The 26,534-nt window shown below is 46.2% G+C and overlaps 1 protein-coding gene across 1 annotated transcript in view; it reads right to left on the bottom strand.

The window, feature by feature from the left end:
- LOC146174261 (solute carrier family 22 member 1-like) overlaps window positions 1-26,271 on the bottom strand; it is a 52,521-nt gene extending 26,250 nt beyond the window's left edge. The window contains exons 1-5 of the mRNA XM_084583997.1: window positions 26,063-26,271; window positions 18,775-19,044; window positions 16,944-17,123; window positions 15,861-15,964; window positions 7,386-7,540 (exon numbers count right to left, since the gene is read on the bottom strand). Coding sequence (XP_084440123.1) covers window positions 7,386-7,540; window positions 15,861-15,964; window positions 16,944-17,123; window positions 18,775-18,978 — 643 coding nt within the window. The 5' untranslated portion in view covers window positions 18,979-19,044; window positions 26,063-26,271. The remainder of the gene's footprint in view (window positions 1-7,385; window positions 7,541-15,860; window positions 15,965-16,943; window positions 17,124-18,774; window positions 19,045-26,062) is intronic.
- Window positions 26,272-26,534: the final 263 nt, after the last annotated feature.

Consider the following 26,534-nt stretch of genomic DNA (forward strand, 5'->3'; position numbering starts at 1 on the left):
CAGAAATCAGCGTATATACATGATGTGACTAATTAATGTGCTTGGTTGCGCTCTGAAGCACCAATGACTAACGTCGGCGAGCAGTGATAGGGAAAGACTGTAGTCTTTCCCTAAGGTGAACGAAGTTAAAACATTGCTCTGGCCGTCACCCCAGGAAACTTGAGAAACTAGTGCATCCCTCTATGCGAAAATGGCGAACGTTACGGTTTAGGTACTGTCGTGACGCTGAGACTAAGTTGACCCGGCCTTCACTTGGTAGCGTGCAGAGACTCGGGGTTGATGAAGGATTGAATCTTCGAAGTTGGTAAAATATATACAAGCAGGTTTAATGGCACTTTAAAAAACTTATTTACATAATTATTTACATGAAAAAGAAGGGTATATTAACAAAATGGCAAGCGTAACGAGTTCATAGCGAGAAGCTCCTGGATGAGCCGTTTACCCAGGGCTCAGAGCGTCATTTCGTGCTCTGCAGTGTCCTAAAAAACCCCCTATGTCCAGCCCCTCTCTGAAGATGCTGACCAACCAGTTCCAGGGCACGCCCCTCAGATATCGGCATCCAATCGAACACATCACTGCACTGATGATCTGATGCACTGACTGGTCCGGCATTGTTTCGTTGGGCGTGGTCACTTGTTGGCGGGAAGAGCTTGGGAACGGCGAGGAGGTACATTTCTATTCTTCAGCAAAGACCCGATATGCTGGTTCCGGTAAGTTGATTTCCTTCTCAGAAACCCAAGGGCACGTGCGCGCCGCATACTGATCCCAGCATTGTCCCTTTCCGACAATTGCAAATCTTTCCTGCATTCCCGCAAATCATCTAATGGCCGTAATCACCGTGCTCCTTTCTTGTCCTGTACGTCAGTGGACGTGTCACTCTGTCGTCTCCTTGGGACAGTAGGCATTCCTCACTGGACGATAGCGCTTCTCGACGGGAAGGGTGAACAATTGAACGAAAGCACTTCCGGCTATTTCCCGCAGGGGGACATTTCTTAATATTTTTCTAGACGTTCCCTTGACGGGGCCAATTTGGCATTTGCAGGGCCTCCACAAAGCAAAACAGGCTTACACAAAAGGATTCATGGAAACAGGCTCACTTAGCGCCATTGTACCAAGAGCACATATCCACAGCACTTATCCATGCCCACAGGCGAACAATAGAGCGCACGTGCGGATGATGCACGGTTATAACAGCCTCCTCCCCCGCCAGAAGAGTCACGACGGGCCGCAGTCGCAGCTGCTGCATGAAGAGACGACTTAAATGGCCTGCACATGAACGCTTGAAGCTCGCTGTTGCTTGTCGCGTTGTCTTTATTGTCGTAGGCCAAATTGCTTGAGCTGTCTGAAAATCAACTACATGTCCAAGCAAGCACTCGGCTCCCGTCTGAAGAGACCAGGTTAAAAGAAAACTGCCATCGTTGTTCGAGAAAAGCCCACACTCAAGACGTTCAGGACCCACGTATGCCTAGAAAAACCAAACGTGCTGCTTTACATAGTCACACATATACAAGCGCACGAAAAAAAAACAACCTGATTATCAATTTGGATACATGGTGAGGAACACCTCGGACCGCTTAGAAACAGCGGCTAAGCGCGTCCGCATTCCCATTTAACTTCCCATTTTTGTATCTTATTTCAAAATTGTACTGCTGTAAAATCAAGCTCCACCTCAGAAGGCGACTGTTCTTCGATGTCGCAGTTTGCAGCCACGCCAGGGGACAATGGTTCGTCTCTACGGTGAATTTGGCCCCTACATGATAGCACTGCAATTTTTGAATGGCCCACACAATGCAAGCGCACTCTTTCTCTGACGCGCAATAAGCTCTCTCTCTAGAACTCAGTTCTCTGCTCAGGTAGAGCACGGGGTGCTCATTACCGTCGTCATCTCTCTGGCAGAGAACAGCACCTAGCCCTCGATCACTTGCATCACACTGGACCGTGAATTCTCGGTCATAGTTTGGAGCTCGCAATACCGGACGGCTAATCAGCACAGCCTTCAGGTTTACGAAGGAGGCTTCCTTTTGTTCGTCCCAGACTACATTTGTCGGCTCTGTCTTGCGGAGCGCGTCGGTCAGAGGGCTGGCCAAAGCTGAATAGTTAGGGATGTAGTGATTGTAGTATCCAGTCAGACCCAGCAATGCTCGAATTTCCGTCTTCGTGCTCGGCCGCGGGTAGTCTGAGAAATCTTAATCTCAAGAACGTCCTCATTCCGCGTCTCATCAAGCTCACTTTCAAGTTGACTTATCTGAGATGCCTCGCTCTCAAAGTTTTCTGACCTGCTATCTTCCGCATCTACCACTGTTTTAACCGCCGTTTCCTCCGCTGTGGATTTTTCTGGAATGAGCAGTGTAGCTAGTTCTCGCGCCTTTGAACGTGTTAAGGCTTGCACAACTCTGTCTCCGAAAAGGATGCCCCTCTTTCGCAGTAGCATGTCCGATTTGTTGGAAAACAAATACGGATAGCACTTAGGAAGCTTTCCTGAAACGCAGCCTCGGTTGTTAACTCGCCGAAAGGGCCCTCGATGACCACGTTCGCGATTGGCAAGCACACACTCTGTTTCTCCCCTACCTGGCGGATCCATGCACACTGTCCTGCATAGTCGGAAGGCGACACATACGCCGAATGGACAACATCCATCGTTGCGGCCGAATCGCGCAATACCTTGCAAGGCTTCCCGTTGACTACTAAGTCATGCAGGTAGGGTTCCAAAAGCTGCATATTTTCATCGCAGTCACTGACATACGAGAAAGCTATCTTTTCTTTCCGGCAGTTGACGGCAATGTTACCTTGCTCATTACACCTAAAGCATGTGAGCGGCTTCCTAGCCTCAAGCTTATTCTTTGTGTTCTGCGCGTTGGTCACTTCCCCCCTTTTCTCACTGCCGTCCTTTCTAGGGAGTTTGCCTGAAGAAGCCTTCCTTTCTTCGTTTCCAACTCTAGCAAAGTGCCTTTCCTGACGGTTATTCACACTCAACTTGGGATTGCGGGGCCTATCCACTGCTGGGTTGCTGAATTGTCGGCGCGAAGCGTACTCCTCAATGAGTTCGGCAGCTTCAGTTGCCGACTTAATGTCGCCTCGGTCCTGTAACCAATTTCTTTCTTTTTCTGGGAGACAGTTATAAAACTGCTCCAAAAGAATTCGCTCGACTACAGCGTCCCTATCACTGTAGGAATCTGTGCTCTTTAGCCACTCGCCCAAATTGACTCTTAAATTGTATAGGAATTCAGGGTAACTCTCGTCCCTGGACTTAGTAGCGTTCCGAAAACGTTGTCTGAACGCCTCGGCGCTAAGCCTATACTTTCTCAGAAGGCAAGCTTTGACCTTCTCGTAGTTGTCCGCGTCCTCCTTGCTTAGCCGCGCGACAACCTCCGCTGCCTCGCAGGGCAGAACCGTTAATAATCTCTGAGACCAAGTGTCTCGCTGGAAGGACAGTTTTTCGCAGGTTCGCTCAAAGTTATCCAGATACAGACCGATATCCCCTGATATCACATATGGCTGCATGTACTTTGACATCTTGAAATCTGCCTCCTTGTTGAGAAGAGGTACCGCTAGCTGGGGACAATTTCCCGACCTCTTGCTCAACTCTAATTCTAATTTCCGGAGCTCAAGTTCTTGCTCCAGCCTTTTTGCTTCTCTCTCAATTTCACGCTCACGCCTCTTTTCCTCTTTTTCCCGCTCTTTCTGCTGTCTGAGCTGCTCCTCCTTTTTTTGTCTGATGAGGTTCCATGCTTCAAAGAGCTCCTCATCATCGGCTCCCAAATCATTGATTTCCTTTAAAATCAAGGGTTTTCGTGCCAAACCACTTGTATCAATTCCCAATTCCTCACGCAATAGCAACAGTTCCGGTTTCTGCAGCTTTTGTAGGTCCATGATCGCTCCGAGTGTCGGCTACTTCCAAAACAACTGTGCAAATTACCAAACCTAAAGGCGTTTCAACACTCTTTAACAGTTCTAAAATCTAACCCTGTTCTAGAACCTGGTCCACATCAGAAGAAAAGCCAAGCACTCACCCACACATGCGATCGATGTTCCGAGCTGCTTTCTTGTTGGCCGATTGTTGCTCCTGCTTGTTGCTTGAGATGCCGCGTCCGATCACCAGATGTTGTGGCTTGCAGATTCTGATCCACCTCCAATCACCAGATGTTGTGGCTTGTAGATTCAGATCCCAACGCTGGTCACCAGTTGTCGTGACGCTGGGACTAAGTTGACCCGGCCTTCACTTGGTAGCGTGCAGAGACTCGGGGTTGATGAAGGATTGAATCTTCGAAGTTGGTAAAATATATACAAGCAGGTTTAATGGCACTTTGAGAAACTTATTTACATGATTATTTACATGAAAAAGAAGGGTATATTAACAAAATGGCAAGCGTAAAGAGTTCATAGCGAGAAGCTTCTGGATGAGCCGTTTACCCAGGGCTCATAGCGTCATTTCGTGCTCTGCAGCGTACTTAAAACCCCCTATGTCCAGCCCCTCTCTGAAGATGCTGACCAACCAGTTCCAGGGCACGCCCCTCAGATATCGGCATCCAATCGAACACATCACTGCACTGATGATCTGATGCACTGACTGGTCCGGCATTGTTTCGTTGGGCGTGGTCACTTTTGGAGGGAAGAGCTTAGGAACGGCGAGGAGGTACATTTCTATTCTTCAGCAAAGACCCGATATGCTGGTTCCGGTAAGTGGATTTCCTTCTCAGAAACCCAAGGGCACGTGCGCGCCGCATACTGATCCCAGCATTGTCCCTTTCCGACAATTGCAAATCTTTCCTGCATTCCCGGAAATCGTCTAATGGCCGTAATCACCTTGCTCCTTTCTTGTCCTGTACGTCAGCAGACGTGTCGCTCTGTCGTCCCCTTGGGACAGTAGGCATTACTCACTGGACGATAGCGCTTCTCGACGGGAAGGGTGAACAATTGAACGAAAGCACTTCCGGCTATTTCCCGCAGGGGGACATTTCTTAGTATTTTTCTAGAGGTTCCCTTGACGGAGCCAATTTGGCATTTGCAGGGCCTCCACAAAGCAAAACAGGCTTACACAAAAGGATTCATGGAAACAGGCTCACTTAGCGCCATTGTATCAACAGCACATATCCACAGCACTTATCCATGCCCACAGGCGAACAATAGAGCGCAAGTGCGGATGATGCACGGTCATAACAGTAGAGAGATAAAATGTAAGCGACCGAATCTGCGCACGGGCGTGAGTAAACTAACGAGATGGCACTACAACGATTTTACTTAGATACGCACTCAAAGTGTCGTTCGCTAGCCTTTTAATGCCCATCCGCAGTCGTTACGCAGCCTGCTTGGTTGCGCTGTCCAATTGTCAAGTTCTCATTGGGGATAATGTAACTAGGCGGTGTAAACATGACTGAACCTTTGCTTGGTCGGTGGTTGACACAATGGTGTGCAACCCCAGGAGAGATTTGTAGCCTAATTGACAGTACCCAACCGGCGTATCGTTAACTTTGCCTTAGCGGTCATTCCGCTGGTGTTTCTCCATTGTTTTCTCATGAGGTGGGCAGGAACAGTCAAATGGTGTCATAAAACCTCCGTAAGACTTAAGCCTGGAATTAGTAACGCAGGAAAAATGAGCCTTTAGCCACGTTCAGACTACGTGCGCAACGTACGGAGCGTTTGTAAGATCCTTAACCGCAAAGCGTAAGCTCAAGCGCAAGCGTGAGCGCAAAAAACGTAATGTGTAAGTTCAGACTGCTGTCGCATTGAGTGTAAGATGCGTAGCGTCCGCAGCCAGCGTGGGCGTAAATGTCGGGGGACCCGCGACTTTTACGACTAGCACAGGTACGTCTGCTACTTCGGGACCGATGCGCACAGCGATTTAGGTTTTCCCTTCACTGTCGCGGGTCTTCCGGTCTTCCCAGATTTCGCGCGCAAACCAGCTAGTAGGCGGCATTCCAACGCTGCTACGCTGCTGCAGTGTACCGGCTCGCCGGTGTTATTAGTGTTGTGTCGATGATTGTGTCTTCCCGCAGCCTGATCACATGCAGTGCGGAATATTCTTCGCTGTGAAATTATCAGCTTCTCATTAAATAACAATGTTCGGCAGAGGCCTGTTCTCTATTACCAGTGGCTGCAATCGCACCTAGAGAAGTGCAAAACGATGCCTGGCTGCAAATTGGCTGTGCGCTTAGTCAAAGCAGTAAGTGCTTTTTCGATTTCTTTTTTCATGTGCGAACAAGCTCTCAGCAATCTAACGCTTCCTCTGTATTTTAGAAAAGTGACGTTATGATGGAGGGGGATTCCCGATTCTTCCCAATGCATTCTCGCAGCCCATCAGCTCCGTTGACAAGTGAGGGAACAGTTGGCCTACAGCGAAAAGCCGATGCGGGGCGACGTTACGATTTGGCCACAGAACGGAGCTGGCGCAGACCAATTGATGTTTGAAAGAAGCTCACCGTAAAAACGAAAAAGAAAACAGCGTCTTCCGTGGGGGGACGAGGCTTTGTGGACGTTTCCGTTCCGTGGCGCGCTCCGGCTGATTGTTTGAAGTCAATAGTACGATCTTTGAGTCACCGCCCCGGCCCTTCTCCAAGATCGCTCTGGGGCACTGGTAAAATGGATATTGCAACCACAGATTCAGGCGGACCGCAAGCCGGAGCTATGTGTGAGCGGGGAGGAGGAGGAGGAGAAGAAGGAGGAGCAAGGGAGGGCGGAAGGCAGGGATGCTACCCAGAAGTAATTCCGGTTAGCTACCCTGCTGCGAGCGGGGGTTGCTAAAAAAACAAGATGCTGGCTTGCTCTTTTGACCGTGTGTTGCGGGATGCGCGGCATCAGACGTTTGCCAAAAGAGTGTGGGGGAAGCGCGAGGAAGGAGCTGGCGTGCAAGACCACTGTCGGGCCATGCGGACAGGCACGCGCTGTCGAAGAAGAGTTGACAAACACAAATTATTCTATTATTCGTCCGTCTGCGTAAGTTGAGCGCACAAATGATGATAAGCACATTTTGAGCTTGAAGAACTTCGACCTCCGCTAACAGCCGCTTGCTAAGTGGTGCATGTTGAGAGCGCTGATTGGCCTGGCGTAAAGAACGTATCTTACCGAACGGCCCAGTGTGAACATGCACGATCGCAAGCTATGCAAACTGGAGTTTCAGCAGCTATGCGCACTGCAATAAATCCAACACTTGCGACGGATGCGACTGTAGTCTGAACGCGGTTTCAGTCAGCTCGTATAGCTAAAAATTACGCTTTGAGGTACCGAACTAAGCAACCGCCTGTGAACAACCAAGGTGAGACTACTACTCAGGACTTTTCGGATAGCCATTCCAAATATTTTTTGTTAATTGAAGAGCTAAACCTCCCCTATAATATATTTACATCAAAGCAAGAGATAATATCACTCTAGAAATTTGCTGTTCCACTCACAAATTGCAGCGGCCGTTGTCTGAAATCCTGCTACGCAGAAGGCTGTGAGAAATCGTAGACTGTTGTAGCACGTCACAGTTGGAGATGCAGCCGATGAGGTCGAAAACAGGATGAAGGCGAACGTAGAAGAGAAAAGTATCGGACGCCGACCAAACCTGCGTTAATTGTTGTGCCAGTAAGACGGCCATGTGAGTATTTTCGAAATAAATTCTTTTATGGCACACTCAAGCTCCGTTATAAAGGATTATTAAACACAGTGTCCATGGACTCCCTGGTGGATCTTCGACTAAGCTTGTGAACTTCCCAACTGGCTTCATTATAAATATCTTAGTTTGGGCTGTATTATTCCAAACTGATTAGCTTACAGCTGTATCCTACATTTTCTGAAAGACCCCCCGGCACTGATATCAAGCCCCGCTTTATCAATTCCTTACCAATGTACTACTTGGTTTGGGGCCAGCGTCTGACTCGATATTGAAACGTTTCGCGGTGTTCGATTCTCATTTTACACGACATTGAGGTGTCTTACCAGTTTACCTTGATATTGAGATGTCAGGGTGAAAAGGGAAGACAGATTTGACCGCCCCTGCAATTTGACCATGTCTTGTGTCATCATGACGTCCTGGGAGTTAATTTTCCGACTAATCAGAGCCTGGCTATGCCACCTGCTTACTCATACTCCTGTAGGCAAAGTTTTGGTCTTTCGCTCACATTGCTGATACGTACGACGTAAATACTAGCGAATGGAATCTTTAAATTTGTTGTGTTAAAGATTGCTATATAATGATAGCGAACCAAACATCTTCTCTTGAGACACAAATGAGGGCTTTTTTACGCTTAAAGTTCTGGAACATATTCTATACGCTATTCTTACCGCAATAAAACATCTAGCAAATGGACAGCGAACTTGTTTGAAATGTCTTACACGAGACATATTTGCCGTATCCCTGCCTTGTCCTTATCTGTATCATAACGTTATCCGTGCAGATTAGTTAACAAACAGTGCACGAGCCTGACAACAAAGTCATATACAATTTGTATAACCTAACATAAAGATAAAGAACGAAAAACGCTCCCCCTAGAAGTCGTAAGCTTCATGTGAATGCTAGAGAAATATTAAGTGGATCATATATTTGCAATGGCGCAAAGCATCCCAGCTGCCGGAGTAAGATCAACTCTAGAAATTCCAGAAACGACGACTGTGCATTCAATAGCTTTCGTTATCCTCCAGCACAAAGATAGAATCTACAGTTCCTTATTGTAATTATTGAGAGATTTTATTTATTCAGCATTGTAAACGTGGTGATTAACAACAATTATGTCGCCAAATAGCCTTTAAGCAATATTGTACATATTGCCGCGAAACATTCAAAACAGTATTTGTTGTTTTTTAACGGCCGCCGGCATACAGGCTTATCACTCTGATTCTGGACCGCGTATCAGTTCCGTAATCTTTGTTTTTTAAAGCTCGATGACGCGAGTCACAGTTTATCAGTTTTGTTGTAGCACAAGATGCACCGAGATCTGTCTCGAAGGTTCCGGCCACTCTGGTGTCTTTCCACAATGTTCCAGCCCGTGCTGGTAGCTATTTGCGACGTTATCTAGATTGTTCTGTGCAGCCTTTAAATTGAGCGTTGCCGAGTGTGACGAGCATTTCTTTGTCCGACGACCGACGAGCGCGTTTGTTGCTATCGTTGCCGCCGAGCTGCTTAGTTCTTTTGCGGGCGCAAGTCAGCCCAAATAAAGAGTTTCTTTAGTGCAATCATCGCCCCTTCATTTGTGTCGTCGACCTCGTCACCACTACGTGACATTTGGTGGAGGTGCTGCCTTTGATCCTTCAAGCGAAGACCAAGCCGTATTCCTGTCGCCCTGGAAGACCAGCCTACAGGTCACCGAGCCAGCCGCCGAATTAAGGCCTACAGCCCGAGCACGGTCTGCTGCCTGACTCCATTCGATTTCGGAAGGTATCGACGCCGACATTGGCCCAGCCTACAGCACCGGTTATTTTCGTCCAACCCCGTGAGCCCCCCTGCTTCCATGGACTACCGGATGAAGATGCGGGAGATTGGATGGACCTTTTCGACCGTGTGGCAGATTTCAACGGCTGGAACGACGCTGCGAAACTCAGGCAGGTCTACTTTGTTCTTCAAGGACATGCCCGAATTTGGTTTGAAAATCACGAGACATCTTTCAAGGATTGGGAGATATTCAAAGCACAGTTCTTGATGGCCTTTACAAGTTCTGTTCGAAAAGAAAGAGCGCAGGCCCTCCTCCAATCAAGAATTCAACTACCAAACGAGCCCGTCCTGGCCTACGTAGAGGATATGAAACGCCTGTTTCGCCGCGCCGACCCTAACATGACCGAAGATGACAGAATGAAATTCTTAATGCGAGGCATTAAAGAATCGCTTTTTCCGGGGCTTGTCCGGAACCCGCCGAAAACTGTGGAAGAATTTGAGAGTGAAGCATCGACCATCGAGAAGACGTTGGATACCCGGATGCGCCGCTACGAGCGACCACTTCAACCAAACTACTCATGCCACTACCCCAGCACATCAGCAAGCGGAGAGAACCTTCGGGACCTCATCCGGGAGATCGTGCGAGAGGCGCTCCGCCGACTGATGCCATCATCGCAACAACCGCAGGTGGCAACGCTCGCGGACGTCGTCCGTGAAGAAGTTCAGCAGGCGCTGGGCGTTCCTGAAGCGACGGTTGCGACTGTTCTAGCACACGAGGCAACAGCGATGAACTACGCTGGTGCATTACGTCGCCCTCCGCCCCGACGTGATGACTTTCCGAGCCCTCGCCGCAACCGTCCTGTTCCTGAAAACCGCCCCTTGGCCCCCGCCCGCCAAGCCTACCAACGAACCCCAAACCCCAGGAAGTGCGACGCCTGGAGGACTGCAAACAACCGGCCATTATGCTTCCACTGCGGTGAGGCCGGCCACATTCTGCGGCACTGCCCGTACCGACGAATCGGTCTCCGCGGATTTGCAGTCGACGCTCCACGACCACGCCCAGGTGAACGACCGCAAAAAATCGACAACTATCTGCGTAGCTGTAAGATTGCGCCACCAAGCCGTCGATTCAGGTCTCCATCGCCGTACAGGGCCCGCTTTGCGTCGCCAAGACGTAACTATGATGATAGTGTGCGCGGAAGGTCCCCAAGCCCCCGTAGGGGAAACTAAAGGCAGTAACCTTTGGAGGTGAGGTTGCTCAACGGCGAAAAGACGAAGATCCTCCGCCGCCGACGACCACTAACGACGACGCAGCCATTTCCCCGCCGCTCCACACGACGTCATCGACGACATCACGACCATACTGCAAGCAGACCACGCCGCCCAGCGCAGTAACTACGGTATGCCCCGGCAATGACCTGAAGAAACGACGGAGCCGAGATCGGACACTAAGGCCCACGTGCAATGCGAGGACGCGAACAAGTGACCTTGAAGTTGATATCGACGGTCGCAGAGTCACTGCCCTTGTAGACACCGGAGCTGACTATTTAGTCATCAGCGGACCGTTAGCCTCTCAGCTCAGAAAAGTTACCACCGCTTGGGATGGCCCGCTGATTCGCACCGCAGGTGGCAACCTGATTACTCCATCGGGACGATGCACTGCAAGAATAACCGTAAATGGGCGTACTTACCCCACCAGCTTTGTGGTCTTGCAGCAGTGCTCCCGCAACGTGATTTTAGGCATGGACTTCCTAAATGAACATAGGGCTATCATCGACCTGCGATCCAAGCTCATCAAGCTCTCTGCAGACAAAGCCATTCCTGCTACGACGATGTCGATGCAACACATCGCTCTAAACGTCCTCGATGAAGAATGGACCGTCCCGCCCCGATCAAGCATCGCAGTCTGCGTAGGTAGCGCAAGCATCGAAACCGCTGAAGGCATCGTCGAAGAAAATATCCGATTGCTCTTAGAACGAGGTGTCGGTATCGCAAGAAGCATCGCGAAATTCCGGAGAGGTCAAACTCAGGTGCTGGTAACAAACTTCACCGAAGAATACCGGCATCTCAACAAGGGCACGACGATCGCTTTTCTCGACGAATTAACCGACCTCAAAGATGTATTCGCCCTCCACGACCAAACGCTGGAAGACTCACCGGACCAATTCTGTCAGCCCAAATTTGACATCAACCCGGCATTGACCCACAGCAGGAAAGACCAGATTCTTAGTCTTCTTCGAAGCTACGGGGAGTGCTTGTCGTCATCATCGAAGGTACGACAAACACCACTGGCCAAGCACCGCATTATAACGGACGAACACGACCGACCTCTGCGCCAAAGCCCTTATCGTTTACCGCCGCGAGAACGGCAGGCCATTCGCGATCAAGTTGAGGAAATGCTGCGTGATGACGTAATCCAGCCATCGAACAGCCCCTGGGCGGCACCAGTCGTTTTGGTCAAGAAGAAAGACAGCAAACTTCGCTTCTGCGTTGATTACCACCGCTTGAATAGCATAACGAAGAAGGATGTCTACCCACTTCCCCGCATCGACGACACTCTCGACCGACTCTGCAATGCAAGGTACTTCTCATCGATGGACCTGAAGAGCGGATATTGGCAAATTGAGGTCGACGAAAGTGATCGCGAGAAGACCGCATTCATCACACCGGACGGCCTTTATGAGTTCAAGGTGATGCCATTTGGCCTCTGCTCCGCACCAGCCACGTTTCAACGAGTAATGGACACAGTCCTGGCAGGGTTGAAGTGGCAAATTTGTTTGGTATATTTGGACGACGTTGTTGTCTTCTCGTCAAGCTTTGAAGACCACCTAAAACGACTACAGACAGTGTTTGAAGCCATCAAGTCATCGGGACTAACGCTAAAAGCAGAGAAGTGTCACTTCGCCTACGAAGAACTCCGGTTCCTAGGTCACATCGTTAGCAAGGACGGTATTCGCCCAGACCCGGAGAAAACAGCTGCAATCGCACAATTCCCACCGCCTACCGACAAGAAAGCTGTGCGCCGATTCCTTGGGCTGTGCGCTTATTATCGACGATTTGTCAGAAACTTTTCGCGGATCGCCGAACCGTTGACGCAGCTTACAAAGGCTGACGTACCTTTTAAATGGGAAGCGCCGCAAGGAGAAGCCTTCGACGAACTCAAGCGCCGCCTGCAATGCCCTCCCGTACTTGGCCACTTTGATGAAAACGCCGAGGCCGAAATTCACACCGAGGCGAGCAGTGTGGGCCTAGGAGCCGTTCTCGTCCAGAAGAGTGCCGGACAGGAGAAAGTAATCGCCTACGCTAGCAGGTCACTCACAAAAGCCGAAGTCAATTACTCGACGACCGAGAAGGAGTGCCTTGCAATCATCTGGGCCACTTCTAAGTTTCGTCCATACCTATACGGCCGACCATTCAAGGTGGTAAGCGACCATCACGCGCTCTGCTGGCTGGCTAATTTGAAAGATCCTTCCGGCCACCCTGCCAGATGGAGCCTACGACTTCAAGAATTTGACATGACTGTAGTCTATAAGTCGGGCCGAAAGCATTCCGACGCAGACTGCTTATCCCGCGCTCCCGTCGATGCTCCCCCGAAGGACGATGACGACGACGCCTTTTTAGGACCGGTAAGCGCCTGCAGTTTCGCAGAACAACAGCGATCAGACCCTGAGCTGAAAGCGCTAGCCGATTACTTGGAAGGAAAGGCCGCTTCCCCTCCTGGTGTGTTCAGGCGACATTTATCATCCTTCACGTTAAGCAATGGCCTCCTCGTGAGGAAGAACTTCGCACCCAACAAGACCGCGCAGCTTCTCGTAGTGCCTAAAACCCTTCGGCAAGAAATTCTGCAGGCGTTGCACGATGAGCCCAGAGCAGGCCACCTCGGATTTGCGCGCACGTTGCGTAGAATCCGAGAGAAGTATTACTGGCCGCGACTGCCTGCCGACGTTGCCCACTACGTGAAGACGTGTCGTGAGTGCCAACGACGCAAGACGCCACCGATCTAACCAGCAGGACTACTAAACCCGATTCCGCCCCCAATCCTGCCCTTTCAGCAAATTGAGATGGATCTCCTCGGCCCCTTTCCATCTTCGTCAATGGGTAACAAGTGGATCATCGTGGCCACTGACTACCTTACCCGGTACGCCGAAGCAAGAGCACTACCAAATGGTACCGCGGCAGAAGTCGCCAAATTTTTTGTCGAACAAATTCTCTTGAGACACGGCGCCCCAGAAGTGCTCATCACAGACAGGGAAACGGCGTTTACGGCAGAGTTGACGCAAGCCATCCTGGAATACAGTCACACAAGCCATCGACGAACAACTGCGTACCATCCCCAGACCAATGGCCTTACGGAGCGCCTGAACAAAACGATCGCGGACATGATCGCTATGTACATCGACGCTGAACACAAGACCTGGGACACCATCTTGCCGTACGTGATCTTCGCGTATAACACGGCAGTCCAGGAGACGACCAGAGCGACCCCGTTTAAGCTTGTGTACGGCAGGAAGCCCACGACGACGCTCGACGCAATGCTGCCGCACGTAACCAGCGAAGACAACCTTGACGTCGCCGCCTACCTGCAGCGTGCAGAGGAAGCCCGACGACTCGCACGGCTGCGTATTGAAGACCAACAGCGCACCGACAGTCGACGATACAATTTACGTCGACGCCATGCAGAGTACAATCCAGGAGACCAAGTGTGGGTTTGGACACCAATTCGCCGTCGCGGATTAAGTGAAAAGTTGTTGCGTCGATACTTTGGGCCGTACAAAATCCTTCGCTGCGTCGGACCACTGGACTATGAAGTCATTCCCGACGGAACGTCAACATCACCACGGCGACGCGCACGCCCAGAAATTGTCCATGTTGTACGACTGAAGCCATATTACGCGCGTTAAAGAATCTGTGGTGTTTAAACTTTGCAGTGTTTATGTTTAAGTTTCTGTGTTTTGGAACATGGAGGCGATGTTTTTTTTAAGGGGGGAGTAATGCCGCGAAACCTTCAAAACAGTATTTGTTGTTTTTTAACGGCCGCCGGCATACAGGCTTATCACTCTGATTCTGGACCGCGTATCAGTTCCGTGATCTTTGTTTTTTAATGCTCGATGACGTGAGTCACAGTTTATCAGTTTTGTTGTAGCACAAGATGCACCGAGATCTGTCTCGAAGGTTCCGGCCACTCTGGTGTCTTTCCACAATGTTCCAGCCCGTGCTGGTAGCTGTTTGCGACGTTATCTAGATTGTTCTGTGCAGCCTTTAAATTGAGCGTTGCCGAGTGTGACGAGCATTTCTTTGTCCGACCACCGACGAGCGCCTTTGTTGCTATCGCCGCCGCCGAGTTGCTTAGTTCTTTTGCGGGCGCAAGTCAGCCCAAATAAAGAGTTTCTTTAGTGCAATCATCGCCCCTTCATTTGTGTCGTCGACCTCGTCACCACTACGTGACACGCTCACATTGCTGATACGTACGACGTAATTACTAGAGAATGGAATCTTTAAATTTGTTGTGTTAAAGATTGCTATATAATGATGGCGAACCAAACATCTTCTCTTGAGACACAAATGAGGGCTTTTTTACGCTTAAAGTTCTGGACCATATTCTATACGCTATTCTTACCGCAATAAAACGTCTAGCAAATGGACAGCGAACTTGTTTGAAATGTCTTACACGAGACATATTTGCCGTATCCCTGCCTTGTCCTTATCTGTATCATAACGTTATCCGTGCAGATTAGTTAACAAACAGTGCACGAGCCTGACAACAAAGTCATATACAATTTGTATAACCTAACATAAAGATAAAGAACGAAAAACGCTCCCCCTAGAAGTCGTAAGCTTCATGTGCATGCTAGAGAAATATTAAGTGGATCATATATTTGCAATGGTGCAAAGCATCCCAGCTGCCGGAGTAAGATCAACTCTAGAAATTCCAGAAACGACGACTGTGCATTCAATAGCTTTCGTTATCCTCCAGCACAAAGATAGAATCTACAGTTCCTTATTGTAATTATTGAGAGATTTTATATATTCAGCATTGTAAACGTGGTGATTAACAACAATTATGTCGCCAAATAGATATTGTACATATTCACTGGCTATCCCTTGGAGAGAAGTTCTGCGCTTCAAGATTTTAAAATAAATTTCTTTAGTGCTCCCAAAACGCTTCTCAAGGCTTATTTTCGAATCATCATAATTGAAAAGTAGTCGCCTCTCTACGCATTCGTTAGTGATTTGAGAGAGGAATTGCAACTTGCATATAGCCGGTGTTTGACGGATGATACACGCACGCATTTTAGGCATGTATATATGTGCCCCTGTTGCTTCCTTATTGTTTGCAGCAGTTCGATTAGCTGGCTTTGTCATCAGCCTTAGCCCAACTGTTTCTGTCAAGAAATGTGCTCTGTCTTGTAAGCGCTACGGTTCATTTCACACGAGATAGCTGATTAAACACAATATATCACTGGTCCTGAATTTAGAAAGTGGTTCATTATCAACTTGATGCGAAGCCGTTGCTAACCTGTCTGAAAGGTAACTCCATAAAAGAGCTCCGACCAGTGAGCCGGCGAACGCAACGCTTTGCATCAGAGAACGTTGCCAGTCGCTGGTGCAGACTAGGCCCCACTGAATTGAAAGAGATCAAATGCATGAGCACTGCAAAATTTAGTGCGTCAAGTTGTAGAGCGGCATTAATTCTGCAGGGCAAGATAAAATGTCATGAAAAGATCTCGACTTCTGTAATGCTGTTTCTCACCCTGATTTACGAGTTCTGTGAAACAGAATCATATAACTGACCTCAACACTTTCCTCTGGACAAAATTCAAATAACTACGTTTTCTGTTTTTCAAGTCACAGTACACAGGCAACTAACAAGACATATTCTGAAGCAATATGTTCTGTTTCTCTCGTGCACTGAAATTTCACATTAGAGGTACAATAAAATGCACAGTTCAAATGGGCCTTGATGGCAGCTTCAGGCCAGTTGCTAGTATTTGTTACAATTATCTGTACTTGTTAATGTGATTTCTCTACATTTTTAATGTGGCACATGTAGTCCGATTAAGGTGGTCGGAAGTGAACACCTCAAGCACCTACACAAAAGGCGTGACTTTTGCTGCTAATTTACTTCTGTACAAAACAGTACGTTACTTAACATGGTTCTTTACCTCATATGAATGTGGAATATATTTTTCTTACTACTGCATTATGTCTAGTATACCGCCTATTCCCTTAGTGTGTTTAACAGCGTTTGTAGTGATGAATTAGGTATAAAAATGACGTAATAATGATCTCAGCACATGTACTGCAGCCTATGTGGACATTTGCAACTTTATACTCCTATAGCTTTTTGTGCATGAAAACATTGCCCTGAACAAAATCATTTGGTATCTGATTGCTCATATATAAAATGAGCGGAACCCCCTCGTGCAGGAACTGTTTATGCAAACTTTAATGCTCTAAGCTCCTGCTTTATTGTATCCATGTTTAAGTTTTTGTAACAGCGCCCTTCAAGAAGACAAGATCCCTCTCCATATCAACGTGATTTACTATTAAAGAAGTGTCCTGAGATTCATCTATAAAATACTCATCCCAAGCGCCAGACCTCCGGCACAGCTGAAGATCCCGGTAAGGTGTCGTTGTAGGTCCATGCCTTGCAAGGATGTAGAAGGTCAGGATGCACTGTTCCATTCTCCAAAACTGTGCGTTGCAGACAACGCTCAAACTTTGTATACCGCTGGGCTCCTCCGGCGCCGGTAGAATTCGCAGAACCTGAATATATTACCTGAAAAAAGAAGCAAGGAATTGTGTCAAGGTGAAAAAAATATATATAATTGCGCAAGTTTTATTATTCTCTACAGAAATAGGCATATGTTTTCGAGAAACCTTAGGCAAGAGATCAGCGTTCAGAACGGTTTATGGGCCAATTGGGAGTAAGAAGTGTCCTTGGCACTGCCTCCCTTCTTGCATTCGTGGTTAACTAAGCTTTCGCTAATTAAGTACTTGTCTGAAAATTCAATATTTTTTTTAAATGATGTAATGGGATTTACATGATTCATTTTGGCACACTTACAACGATATCGAGTTTCAGTTGTAGAGCAAATACTTATCTTAAGATGTGGTATAGTGGCTTCTCTGGGCCACGGTTGAAGTGAATAAACTTCAAAACCAATAAGAAGCATCAAAGAAGTCGTCTAGAACGAGGGCTTAGAAATGCTGTTAAAACATTCTGTATAAAAAATAACTTCAATTATCAACGACAGGAAAGCGCAACTCAGGATTTCATATTCGTGCCATGTTACTTATGGCTGTAATAACCCGAGATTCTTGAATGATTCTCATGCTATACTTTCGACCGATGTGTTTGTTACTTGACATAAAACATATTGTTTGACTAATTAACGTTCGTGTTGCTCTCGTCCAGAAAAACCTACTGTCGGAATTTGAGTGTCCTCAAAGGCTCGGTATTAATTCCACCTGCCTACCATGATAACACCACTTGACTTTCATACATAGCCATTATAATTATTCATGTACTAGTTGACATCTCACACATCCTTCGCATATCTCATAAATACACGCGAGCAATATATGCTTTAAGTATCATTACGTTCAGACAATATAGTGCCCAGAGGTGTGCAAATTTGAGCCACTTAACATTTGCCATTTTTACCTTGTCACGCACAATTTAGCCATTTTGGTAAAAGGATTTGCAATGACTGAATGTCCTCCAGTTTACATATCGCCACAACTTACCTATATCAATATTAATAGATGTTTACCGAGAAGTAACTTCCTACGATCAAGTGTGGGCGCTAATATCTGGCATCTTCACAGTTGGATTCGCATGACTAATGGCAATAAATATCCGCCTGGGCATGAGATCAAGTTCTCTACACTAGTTTAGCATCTTATGGCAATGTATTATTCTTCAGTCCCCCAATGTTACCGCCTGATGAAATGCTTGATAAACAGTTTGCCAAGAGGCTACTACTCAAAAAGGGCAATAATTTTGCCTGTAATAATATTTCTATCTTCGTGCTTATGTACTGATCTTGTAATAACTCTACGCAGGTTTCTTCTTTTCGCTATAGTTCTCAATATGTTACTAATATTCATCGTTCTGTTTCATACTATTTGTATTAGGGTCATTCATTATTAGTGTCATTATTTGTATTAGGGTCATATTCAGAACACTTGTTTTCTTTTCCGCTCGCGTTGACATATACGATTTAAAATACTGTATTTCAATTACTTCTTTGTACAAGTGCTCTGTTAGGGCACCTAAAACTTGATAGTTTATTCTTGCTTCAACAGTTTTCAACACAGGATTTTATTTTGGGACTTCTATTACCATTTATGTATAATGTATGACCCATTCTTATCGGTTCAGTGAACATGAAAATTGAAAAGCCCTCTATTCTGCGATCACTTACGGGAATGGCAAGCTGAAGCCACTGCTCATCTGTTAAGTTTGCTGATAGCGAGGTTGGCTTTGCACACCAGTGGTCTACGTCGGCCGCAACAAAAGGAGAGAGGAGGAGCGTCCACGCAGTCGGGAACGCCCGAAGCACGGTGACTGCGCCGACCGCCAGGTGGTACCAACCAAGCTGGCCCACGACATCCGACACATCCATCATGGCTTGAACGAATTCGAAGCACAACAATCCTTTCGTTGGGAGTATCACATCGTTTGTTTCGGCAATCTATGAAGAATTAGTTATCAAGCGAAAAAACATTATATTTACTACGCAGCAGCAATGAAGATCACTCCTATAGCAGTTAAATCATACCCTGTAATCTGCCAGCAGATAGTACTTTATTGCCGCAAAATAAATTGTTTAATCCACACAACAGAAATCTATCCCATGCTTAAATTCACAAACCTCACAAAATGATTATGCCGCGTAGAATTACGAAATATGTAAGACAACCGCTTCAGCATCGATTCCGTAGCATGCAATAAATATACCACCCACTTTTATCTCCCAAACTTCTAAACATTACTTTGATAAAAAGATGAATGATTGCAGATTTTGATGAGATAGGCAAGTTCCCGATGTTTCTCTATGCTCTATGCATATTATTAGACATTGCATTAGAGATGCATCAGAAAATTTTCTGATGCATCTCCTGCATTGTCATAGCACAGTTCTCCGGCACGTTATGTAATTTACACTCTTTCTGTTATCATTATCACTATCATCAGCCTGGTTATACCCAGTACAGAAAGCCTCTCCCACATTCCTCCAATTACCCGGTCCTGGGCTAGCGGCATCCACTTAAGCCCTGCCAACTTCTTACCTTCATTAGCTCAGCTAACGTTCTACCTCCCCCTGCTGCGCTTTTTTTTTTCCTTTAGAATCCGGTTTGTTACCCTAAACGACCATCATTTATCCTCTCTTCACATACATGCCCTGCGCAAGCCCATTCCTTCCTGATTGCCACTAGAAAGTCAGTAACGTGACTAATTTATCTGACCCAATCTGTAGGCTTACTATCTCTTACCGTTACCCCTACAATTTTCGTTCCATAGGCATCTGCGTTGTCCTCAACTTAAGTAGAACTTTCTTCGTTATCCTCCAGGTTTCAGTATCGTAAGTGAGCACAGGTGAAATGCAACTGTTGTGTACTTTGCTCTTGAGCGACACCGGTTAGCTGCTAATCATAATTGTGACTGCTTGACAAATGCCCTCCATTCCAATCTTATTCTCCTTGTTATTTCTCTTTAAAATTTAGGGCCTGTGGTTACTACCTGTCCTAAATAGACATATGCGCCCACTACGTCCAGGGCTTCGCTACTTAAACTACTGCTTCTTCCCGAGGCTGTTGAACATTACCTTTGTCTTCTGCACATTAATTGTCAAACCTACCTTTCTACTTTTCCTATCTAGGTCATCAATCTTTGAATTTCATCCCCTGAAGTACTTAGCATTAAAATGTCATCAGCAAATAGCTTATTTATTTATTTGCAATACTGCCAGTCTCTAGTTGAGACCATAGCAGGTGGGCATTACATTCATAATATCGACAAAATGATGATGACAAGAAATAAAGCAGCTCTACAAAGATACAGTATTAGGCAATTCTTAAAGCACAAAAAACTGAAAATGTTTTATCAAATTCGCACAAACAGCTTACAAATAAAGAACACATACAAGTTCAAAAACGAAACAATGGGATAACAGGCTGTCCACTGCGTTAAACAAGCGAACGAAAAAAGAAAGCGAAATTTGTAACCGAATAATGTCAGGTCACACCGTGGCCTGTAGTTTGGAACAAAAACTTGAAAATGAGTCAGCGTTAGTAACAGATGAGTGCAGGCAATTCCATTCGCATGTTGCCAACGGGAAGAAAGAATGTTTAAATGCATCACTGTGACATGAAAATTCGGTTAGCGTGAACGCGTGATGGTTTCTTAACTCTCGCTTATGTGATAATGAAACATACTGTGATAAGTCGATGTTAAAGGCGTTATGTAGTAGCTGATATAAAAATTTTAATCAGGCCAACTTTGCTCTTGCTGATAGCGTTTCGAGCCCGGATATTACAGCTAGTTCGGTTGGTGAATCTGTTCGCTTGTATTTGTTATGAATGAATCTTAGTGCTTTACGCTGTATTCTTTCAAGCCTCGAAATGTTAGTAAGAGACTGGGGAAACCAAACGGTGTTAGCATATTCTAGTACTGGTCTAATAAAGTCTTATAAGCTAAAATTACTGAGGTAGTGTCCATATACCCTTATCCCTAACTACTACTATTATAAGTCTGAACACTTCCTCTAAGCAAGCTCTGGATAGTACTGGGGACATCATGCCTCCTTACCTAACACCTTTCTTTATAGACATTTTGTGAGGTTCTTTATGTTGAATCATGGCTGCTGCGCAGCCTCTATATATGCGTCTTCCAGTAGGTTAACGTACGGCTCGTCTACAACCTGATTTCGCAATGTCTGCTAGACCACCGGGGTTCCCGCTGAAGGAAATTCTTTTTCGTAATCAATTGATGCTGCATACACGGGCTGGTTATATTCCGAACATTTTTCTATCAAGAGGTTGATATAGGATGAATATGATCGATAGTAGAGCACCTTTTCCAAAAACCTGCTCGATCTTTTGCTTGACTGCAGTCAAATGTTGTCCTGATTCTATTATCCATTACCTCAGAAAATATTTTATACGAAACAGGCAGTAAGGTGATTGGTCTGTTTTTTTTTTCAGATCGTTAGAGTCCCCATTTGATAAGATATAAGATAATGTTTGAATTCTTCCATGGTTCCGGCTCCGTCAATGGCACCAGGCGCTGCGTATCCTGGTGGACAGTTTTCCTAGCACGATATCCCCCCATGTGTTTCAGCAAATCTAGTTATCCGATTCTCTTCAAACACTTTCCACCACTTCAGTTTTTAACGCTTTCTTAACTTCGTCCGTCGTCAGTGGCGAAATGTCTGACTGCTTTGACTGCTTTTCCCTAATGGGAATTTCATTATTGCCCTGACTGCTTTGGCTACTTTCTGTATTACGTTCTGTAATAGTGCTTTTTTCACGGACTGTCTTCATTGCGTTCCTTTTGGTATTGATTTTCTTTAATGGGCCTCGGGCACCTTTCAAGCTCCATTTTGTAGTTTTCGTAGCATGAACCATCTAATTCCAAAGTATGAAGTGAAGTAATAATAATTGATTCATTTATTTTTGAAGTGCCTTGTATTGCCCTAACGGACATCAATTATTTTTGCTTCACCGTGAACGTCATACTTACGTCTTCTACTTGATATCAACTAGCATATGATCAATCGTTTTTTCTAGCTTCTCTACAATATACTGAACGCATCAGTTTTTTGTCGAAGGACGTTGCGTTTTAAAGCGCAGCTCTTTGACGCCCGTTCCTGCGTTTCGCGTCGTCGCTGTCGGCGTCGGCGTCATCCCTCGTAATCAGCTCCGCAGCTGGGGCAGCGCGTGCTCCCCCCCTCCCCCTCCCTTCTTCTTTCTCTCTGGCGGTGACAGCACGTGTTCTCCGATTGCTGCGCGCACTCCTGCCAATACCGTCCCCCCCCCCCCCCCCCCCCCCTATTCCTGCGTGGCGGCGACGGTGTTCTCCGTTGCCGAAGCGCCGGCTCGCTACAAGCGGATCACGGTGCTTGCATCGCAAGCCGAAACGCAGAACCCCCTTGTGTTGACTCGCCAGCGGTGTCAGCAGCATCAGTCATGCTCTGCTATCTCTTCGCCACGAAACGTTTCTGAGGACCCACGCGCTGCCTCTCGCAACCTCCCGATAACTTAATTGCTATCTTCATTTCTCCGACCACAAAGCTTCCTTCATGACCGTCGAAAACGGTTAGTGGAGTTATCTTGCTGGAATATGTGTGAAAATAAAAAAAAAACATGTTCTTTGTAACCGTACATACATGTCTTCATCGAAATATTGGCCTCAAAATATAGAAAAGGTGAAACAGCTGATGAGCTGCGCTATAAATTAGCATTAGGAAGTAACACATTCCTGGGCAAATTTATGGGTTCAGTTTATACGAAATAGGTTGCCCTCCATATTTCCGAGGCGATGACTTCAAACTTTTGAAGCGAGCAAGCTTGGCAACTGAGGTTCGCATGCTGATAGCTGGAAATGTTCATATGACGAAAAAAATAAACGTTTCATGTCGAAAGGTTTACACAACCCAGGCTGCGGCTGCGGCCTGATCTCGTAGACCAAAGCTGACAATGTAGGCCCTCATGAGAACAATATCTGACTACCTCGATGTAGTAATTGGCAAGAACCTCATATGCCAATACACCTAAAACTTAACACAAAACACAAGCCAAAATTACGCCCTTGGCTGCGCAAAGACACTGCAACAATGATTGCGTTTTCTCATGATTCAAAGCTTCAGTACAGATGCTCAAGCACTCAAATTTTAAATGGCGGCCAAAAATTAAATGGTTTGTATCGCGCCAGTAATTGGTGGAAGTTTGCGTTTTATGTATTTCTGATGGATACTATTGCCAAATAGAAACTAATACGTGTGTTTTGAAACATGAGAGGTCTGGGATGAATGCGATTTATTTATTACAAACTTATAACCTCAACGATATCTAGTGATAACATAGGTGATGTGTTAATATATGCAGAGTTGTACATTATAAAGTAAGGCAGTCAATATGCCAATATTTTGCGAATCAAAACAAAACAACCATATCGGCCGCCCCCTCGCTCCAGTTTTTTGCCGCACACTGCATGGGAACAACATGGGAGAGCGTCACGTATTGATTCTCTTGAATAAAAGTGTTCGACACTCAACGTACCTATCCTCAGTAGGTCCACTTCATGGCAGCGAAGCCCTTGCCTCGGACTTGGCCTTTTTTTCACTAATGCGAATAGTGGGCTTTTCCATACGCTGACGTTTTCTCCTGATACTTGTTCGGATGTTTCTCGCCGTCTAGCGCCGCTGCACAGTTCAGCTTTTGCCTATCAGGAAATGGGTTTTCTCCAAAGACTGGACTCTGAGTACATTTCCGTTTTAAAATCATGGAACAACATACACCGATGATGGAGTACTGCAAAATTGCACGCGGATAAGCATAGCAGTATTGCACGACCAACTGTATCAACGTCGATGATCGATAACTCTTATATGTCATTACAACACGTATCGTCAAGTGAACTGCCATACAACACCAGCCACCTGGTATCATTTAAAAACCGATAGTAATATGACTATGGCTTTCAGCGCCGAATAAATTCCACTGCCTTCCAGCTTAGTTTAGGAGGCCATCGTGTTGCCTAAGTGTTGAGTCAAGAATCTGTCATTACTGTACATTACAGCGGCGTATATGTGATGTTTTTGGTTGATATTTATCGTATGCAAAATGGCTTCTTTGGCACCTTTATTTGTTTCTTTTTCGAAGTGATTTCAATGAACGTTTGCCTTAAATGACTAAGACAAACAAGATATATGGATTTATAATTTGCGTTCTCGCAGTCTATTGAAAGGCCTGGCGTATTTTGTGCTTAATACTTTTATGAGGTAGCAACATTAAATGCTCATAAATTCAAGAGTGCGCCAGTTGTGGTTTCTATTCTTTTATAAATCAGTGTGCATGTGTTTATGTGTTTTAAGATTTGGGGTTCAGCTGTTAAAAGAATTGAACAGCACCAAATTTACGACCACCTCGAGTCATATTAAAGAGCTCTACAAACAGCGTTTTGCTGTTGATGTGCCATTCGTTGTTACATTTGAAGCTGAATACCGAGGATAAACGCACACGAAGCATTATGAAAAATAGATTGTTTGGTTAACTTCGCTATGTGCCTGTGGCTACAGAATTATCCTCTCAAATTCGGAAATATCTTTTTCGAGCATACAGATTACGCGTAATAAATTATAAAACCGAACATATATATATATATATATATATATATATATATATATATATATATATATATATATATAAGCAGATAACTGAAGGGAAAATGAGGGTACTCATTATAATACATGAAGGAAAGAAGCCGACAGTCGGCGAGGCCAAGGGAAGTATATTTGGCCTCGCCGACTGTCGGCTTCTTTCCTTCATATATATATATATATATATATATATATATGAAGCACTTCATTTATTCTTCGTCGTCGTCTCGACCGGGGCTAAGGTACAGTCTTGAGAAAGACTGGACTTCGGTTGAAATGCCGAAAAAGAAGAAATGAATTGTTACGCAACAAGAGTTCTTGTTGCGCGTATAAATATATATTTGTGTGTGCGCGTGCGTGCGTGTGTGTGTGTGTGCGTGTGTGTGTGTGTGTGCGTGTGTGTGTGTGTGTGTGTGTGTGTGTGTGTGTGTGTGTGTGTGTGTGTGTGTGTGTGTGTGTGTGTGTGTGTGTGTGTGTGTGTGTGTGTGTGTGTGTGTGTGTGTGTGTGTGTGTGTGTGTGTGTGTGTGTGTGTGTGTGTGTGTGTGTGTGTGTGTGTGTGTGTGTGTGTGTGTGTGTGTGTGTGTGTGTGTGTGTGTGTGTGTGTGTGTGTGTGTGTGTGTGTGTGTGTGTGTGTGTGTGTGTGTGTGTGTGTGTGTGTGTGTGTGTGTGTGTGTGTGTGTGTGTGTGTGTGTGTGTGTGTGTGTGTGTGTGTGTGTGTGTGTGTGTGTGTGTGTGTGTGTGTGTGTGTGTGTGTGTGTGTGTGTGTGTGTGTGTGTGTGTGTGTGTGTGTGTGTGTGTGTGTGTGTGTGTGTGTGTGTGTGTGTGTGTGTGTGTGTGTGTGTGTGTGTGTGTGTGTGTGTGTGTGTGTGTGTGTGTGTGTGTGTGTGTGTGTGTGTGTGTGTGTGTGTGTGTGTGTGTGTGTGTGTGTGTGTGTGTGTGTGTGTGTGTGTGTGTGTGTGTGTGTGTGTGTGTGTGTGTGTGTGTGTGTGTGTGTGTGTGTGTGTGTGTGTGTGTGTGTGTGTGTGTGTGTGTGTGTGTGTGTGTGTGTGTGTGTGTGTGTGTGTGTGTGTGTGTGTGTGTGTGTGTGTGTGTGTGTGTGTGTGTGTGTGTGTGTGTGTGTGTGTGTGTGTGTGTGTGTGTGTGTGTGTGTGTGTGTGTGTGTGTGTGTGTGTGTGTGTGTGTGTGAAAACTTGTATTACACCTTTCTTAATGTTGCAATAACACAAAGGGCAACAAATACCACTTCGGTGTCCGTGACAAAGATGATACTTAGAGCAAAGTGCAGACCGAAAGTGGCGAACTGTAATGAAGGTAAGTATTAGAGGATACCTGTTAGCCCGTTAGATGATGGCATCCAGGTCGAGCTTCATGGTGAAAAGCGTTCTGTAATGCACTCAAGCGCTGAAAATGTATTCTTCACATATTCTGACTGCTGCATCGCAAAGGAGAGGCTTGGAACGACTGGTGCACTTTCCTAATTAACGTATTTTACACATGCATTCAAGCGCAAGGCTTCTGCTGGGAACGTTTTCACTCGAGACTCTAAGTCAGCATAGGCTGCTTATGATGCGTCGCTGCTTGCCGTTTTGAGCATACGAGCTCTGATTATCTTTGCCCCAGGGGGCTTTTACATTGTGTATCAGAGCAAAGTTCCTGAAGGAGCTTCACGTGTAGATAATATCCGTTATTGCCTAGTCCGCTTTTGTCGTCTATAGTGCTCTTTCATGAGGTGACAGATAAGGACACAGCATATATTGCGTTTATATCTCTATATTGCTATAGCGCAAAATTCTCAAATGTG

The sequence above is a fragment of the Amblyomma maculatum genome, chromosome 11 (assembly GCF_055883805.1).
Source record: "Amblyomma maculatum isolate TAMU_Amacu chromosome 11, ASM5588380v1, whole genome shotgun sequence".
In the NCBI taxonomy this organism is placed as follows: Eukaryota; Metazoa; Arthropoda; class Arachnida; order Ixodida; family Ixodidae; genus Amblyomma; species Amblyomma maculatum.